Source organism: Nanorana parkeri, unplaced genomic scaffold (assembly GCF_000935625.1).
Source record: "Nanorana parkeri isolate BGI_ZX_2015 unplaced genomic scaffold, ASM93562v1 scaffold1223, whole genome shotgun sequence".
Lineage (NCBI taxonomy): Eukaryota > Metazoa > Chordata > Amphibia > Anura > Dicroglossidae > Nanorana > Nanorana parkeri.
Window position 1 is genome coordinate 159029 of NW_017307491.1, and position 3602 is coordinate 162630.

At 43.3% G+C, this 3602-nt stretch overlaps 1 protein-coding gene across 1 annotated transcript in view; it reads right to left on the reverse strand.

Moving 5' to 3' along the window:
- The window catches only part of LOC108797077 (tensin-3-like), a 143105-nt gene that overhangs the window by 6309 nt on the left and 133194 nt on the right, over positions 1-3602 (reverse strand). Inside the window, exon 9 of the mRNA XM_018568643.1 lies at positions 2568-2643. Within this exon, the coding sequence (XP_018424145.1) occupies positions 2568-2643 (76 nt within the window). The remainder of the gene's footprint in view (positions 1-2567; positions 2644-3602) is intronic.

Genomic DNA, 3602 nt, shown 5'->3' on the forward strand with positions numbered 1-3602 from the left:
AATTATTACTCTCACTCTGGCGTGCGCGGCGATACCCAACATGTGTAGCACAATCGTTGTTTTCGTATGTAGGCACACCCGACGCATATGTTTATGTGAAGACGCGTGTGCTCGCTGGGGCAGGGGACTTTAAAAAATGTTTTATTATTAATTTATACATTTAATTTTTTTTCATATTAATTTAAAAACTATTTTTTTTTTACTTTGCTTTAATTGCTATCACATAGGGGAGCTGCTAAGAAGAAGAGAGACAGCTCTGGTAGACCATGACAGGCGGGGATGGGAGGAGGAAGGAGGCGGGGCAGACTTTAGGCAGCAAGGGAGGCTGAAGACAATACTCTTCCATCCTCCCTTAATGCTTTGCGTGGAATAAAGGTGTCATCATTGGTTGCTAGGAATGCTGAGTTCCTAGCAGCCAATGACTGCGGAGGATCGGGGACCTGATAGCCAGCCATAACCTAGTTGGCGATCGTGGTGTGGATAGAACCACTGCTCGGTTCGGATTCGGACCGTGGTACACCTTTTAGGGACCCCTGGTTTACAGGATGAGGACAATGAGGATGAAGGGGTAGAGGTGACAGAGCTAGATCCTTACTAGCCACCAAAAAATTTACCCAGTCACACCCTTACCTGTCCACACTCTATCAAGTCTGTGCAGCCTTCTGAGCAACACACAGCCTCTTCAAAAATCTTCATCGACGGTTCCTACTCCTGCAATCTTCATAAAGCCCCATTCACACATAGGTGTAGTGGAAACACGCATCACTATGATGCACATTCCTGGGCATTTGTTTCCTGTATTTGGCACGCATCTCCATTGATTTCAATGGATGCCAAATATGTGGCAAAATGGGAAAAGTCACATGTAGCAAATTCTGCAACATGGGTCTTGCGTTTTTCCCAGCGTTTTCATGCGCGTTTGTATGTGCGCAGACGTGTGGGCAAAAAATGCGTTTGCTCAGGCGCATTTGGGGTGCCATTAACTAGTTCACTGGTGTGGGTAAGGTAGTAAACCAAACCGTAATGTTTTTATGGAAGAGCCTCTGTGTGGAGCCCTGCAAGCCAATTAGCAAAGCATTGACAAGAGTAAAGCTGTGGCTTGTTAGAGGTGATCAGGGAGTGTGTATTGATGTGTAAAGATATGGTACACTTTAAGGGCCAAAAGGGATTGTAATGCTCTGGACTACAAATCCCAGAGACGTCAAGCTTATCTCAAGGATGAGCCCAGCTGTAAAGCTTGGCAAAACTTTAATTTCTATTTGTTGTCTGTTCTTGCAGTAAACTTCAAGGAAACTGACTCAGTAGCATTAAAAGTACTTTACTTGGCGAAAATGCTGCATGTACAAACTTAGTTACAGGAAAAGCAAACAAATACATCAACAAGACAGGCTGCTACAAACATTCACATGCACCCACTACACTATCTTCTAGTACATGTATAATTTCACAGGAGGGGAAACACTGAAAATGTACTTAGCTTAGGCTGCAGACTCCAATAAATTCTGTGATGAGCAGTGCTTGGCCTAGGAAGAATGGCTTCTCGTTGCAGTATCCTGGTCTTGAAGCAAGTCCTCTCGTCTTGTGAAGCGCCCTCGTACTGTCCCCTCCTGTGAAGCCCTGGTCTTGTGAAGTGCTGGGCTGGTGAACTCCTGTGTTACCTTTCAGCTACTGGCTTTTTATTGAGAGAAACTGGCCTGAAACAATGGAAGCTACGCCCCTTTCACCTTTAGGAAAATGCAATACAGTTTCCCACCTCTAGGTGGCAGCGTTGTACCATAAATTGCCCTCAGTAGTCAAGATTTGATTTGAGTCTTGGCCAGGCTAGGCGTGACTATTCATGATCACCATCCCATTGTGATACAAATCAATACAGGATAAGCTACCCCATTGTGTAAAACCAGTTTGGGCTGTATTGTTGGCCATTTCCATTGTATGAACCGAGTTTCTATCAACAAACAAACAAAACCTCCGTCTCTCTTGCAAATTTATGTGTGTCTGAAAAAGTCCACTAAGATATATCGCAACACAGGGATATTTTAGCTCTAGGTGGACTTTCAGGCAATTAAAAAAAACAAAAAACAAACCACAGTGGCATAATGGTTAGTGCTTCTGCCTTGTAGGAGGTCCCTGGTTTAAATCACGGGTCACTATCTACAAGAAGTTTGCATGTTCTCCCTGTGCTTGTGTGGGGTTTTTTTTTACCGGTACTCCGGTTTCCTCCCACAGTCCAAAGACATGCTGGAAGGTTAATTGGTTCCTGCCTAAATTGGCCCTGTAAGTATGCATGTGAGACCTTAGACTGATGTGAATGTGCACAATGTAAAGTGCTGCATAAATTGGTGGCGCTATATAAACACCAGTGATAAATAAATAAAATAAAAACAAATATCATGTTCCAGAAACTTCTAGTTCCTACACCTGCCTGCCTGGGTTACACCATATCACCTGTTATATAATGTAAAATAAAATAACATCCTATATTATATCTAAAGAAAAAAACTTCAGGTTTTCTGACTGAATAACAACAGCTGTTACTTTTTTATTTCAAAACCCACAAGATCACTTACCATAATGTCTCCCTTGATAAGTTGAGCTGGTTCAACAGCTATACAAATCCTGTTCTGTGCTTCAGGAGAAACATTGCTAAAGAGATGAGATCATGAGAGAAATCAATGCTTAATATTTCTAAATATCAAAATGTATACAACATAGCGATAACTATTAATAGAAAGAAACACTTGTAATGAATAAACTCTCAAAACAACATTAGAAATTCATTTTAATATGCAAGTTCCAAAGCCTTTTCCCATTTATAAGCCCCCTTTGACTCGTAGAGCATTTTTTCTTTCATTTTGAAGATGTCTCAGTTCCACACCTTATACCTGTAAAGAGTTAGTTCACCTTTATGAAAAATGCCCTTTGCAGCCCCTAAATTAGGGCTGCTGGTGTGTATGCGCCCATATTGTGATGATTTTTGTTTGGTTAGAACTTTCATAACTGATATTTTATAAAAGAGGAACTGGGGGTCCCAGCTGCCGTTGTGATGTGCGGGGTCCCTTGTATGTCCCTGTGCCTTTAAGGGGGTTGGGCTGCCTCCTGGCGAACCTGCAACCAATTTTATCTTTTGCTATATGTGCTCCAAGATGGAGACTCTCATAGGTTAGAGTTAGGAACACACTACACAGAGGTGCCTTGACGAGGCGTTACGGCTTTCACATATTCTGCAGAAGACGTGTATCTAAAACCTCTGATTTTAACCTTAGCGGTTAGACAGGTTTTTTTGCATGCTGGCTGGTGAGTGTGGTGGAAAACGTTTTGCTGTTGTACTGTATAAAGCCCTTCCATGTGCACCTTGCACCTTGCTTGAAAGCTGGTTATGAGTTGATGAGTGCATTTGCCATTCGTTTTGCTTGACAGATCTCAGTGGGGCCCCCCCAGTCTCTAGTGCAGCCGGAGGTAGGTCCGCCCTCTGTCCAGAGTGGCACGCCCCCTACCTCGGAGCTCTTCTTGGCTACGCCACTGTCAAACTAGTTGACGAAGCTGTGTTAAAGCGTGTCTGGTGGGCCCAAGAGGCGGGCGACACTGCCGTCAACGCTTTAACA